At 37.6% G+C, this 1,179-nt stretch overlaps 1 protein-coding gene across 1 annotated transcript; it reads right to left on the minus strand.

Annotated features, from left to right (window-relative positions):
* Positions 1-13: 13 nt before the first annotated feature.
* Positions 14-910, minus strand: LOC137817802 (protein NRT1/ PTR FAMILY 2.6-like; the record flags this gene model as incomplete). The annotated part of the gene is made up of 1 exon (XM_068621030.1): positions 14-910. A coding segment is annotated over one exon (804 nt), but the record flags the coding sequence as incomplete, so codon positions are not given.
* Positions 911-1,179: the final 269 nt, after the last annotated feature.

Genomic DNA, 1,179 nt, shown 5'->3' on the forward strand with positions numbered 1-1,179 from the left:
TTGTATACAACTATTTAAGTTGTCCCACTATCATTTTCCGTTTATTTAAAACTCAAAAGTTGTACAATGAACTTTATTACTTATTACAATCCAGCCCATTATCCTCTTAAGTTTGTGTGCGTTTGTATAAAGTTGAACATAGCAAGTAATATAGAAAGTTGATGCCCCCTATCAAGACCAACATCCAGTAAAAATGGTCTAATCTCCCTTCATTTATGTCATCGGGTAACCAATCTGTACTCTTATGCACTTGATTGATCAAGGCAGTGCTCAGATAAAAAGAGATCCCAATAATCATTGAAATCATAGCAGTTGATGTGCTTCGTAGTGACTGAGGAAGTTGCTGGTAGTAGAATGCAACTTGTGCTGGAAAATGAAAGGATTCTCCAATGCCAACTAACACCAGAGGTGGAAGTAACCAGAGGATAGACATAGTGGTTGTGGGGTTGGAATGGATCATCTTCAACCTCTTTGATTCAACAAGAGCAGAAACAGCTATTCCGGCCACATTCAACACGTGCCCTACTCCAATTCTTTGGAGAGTGGAGGGAGATTTACCATTGAACTTGTGCCATGCAGGCCAAAGAACCCTATCAAGAAAGCTGAGGAAAATGGATGTGGAAATTAAGGATATAACACCAACAGAACCTGCTGGGAAATTAAAATGGGGTCCTATGAGACGATCTGTGGCTAGAGCTTGAAGGACTGTCATGCTGCCTTGGATTGCTATTGGAACGGATAGGAATATGCTTGAACTCCATAGTGGCAAGATTCCAATGATGGCTTTGAAATTTTCCACTTGCTCAACTGTGCACAGACTCCATTGTCTCCCAATTGAACCGTCTAATTGAAGGTCTCCATCAGTTATCAGAGCTGCACGATTGAAGAATCTGCATTTCCATGTAGGAAAGTGTTAGTAGCTCACCTCATGTATTTTATAAACTTTAACTTTTGCCTTAAAAAATCTTAACAATAGAGTTCTAAGTTTTATTTAATTATTTTATTAAACAACTGCGAGTAAAAATGTGAGCAAATGTAACTTTGAGTATCTACTAGGTTATCCACCACAAAATACATGTACTATTATGAAGTACACTTTACCAAAAAAAAAAAGATAGCATGATGCAACTCACTATTGAGGTTTTCTGTTTCAAATCTTAATTACAAGGAAAATGATAC

Source organism: Phaseolus vulgaris, unplaced genomic scaffold, assembly GCF_000499845.2.
Source record: "Phaseolus vulgaris cultivar G19833 unplaced genomic scaffold, P. vulgaris v2.0 scaffold_1223, whole genome shotgun sequence".
NCBI lineage: Eukaryota > Viridiplantae > Streptophyta > Magnoliopsida > Fabales > Fabaceae > Phaseolus > Phaseolus vulgaris.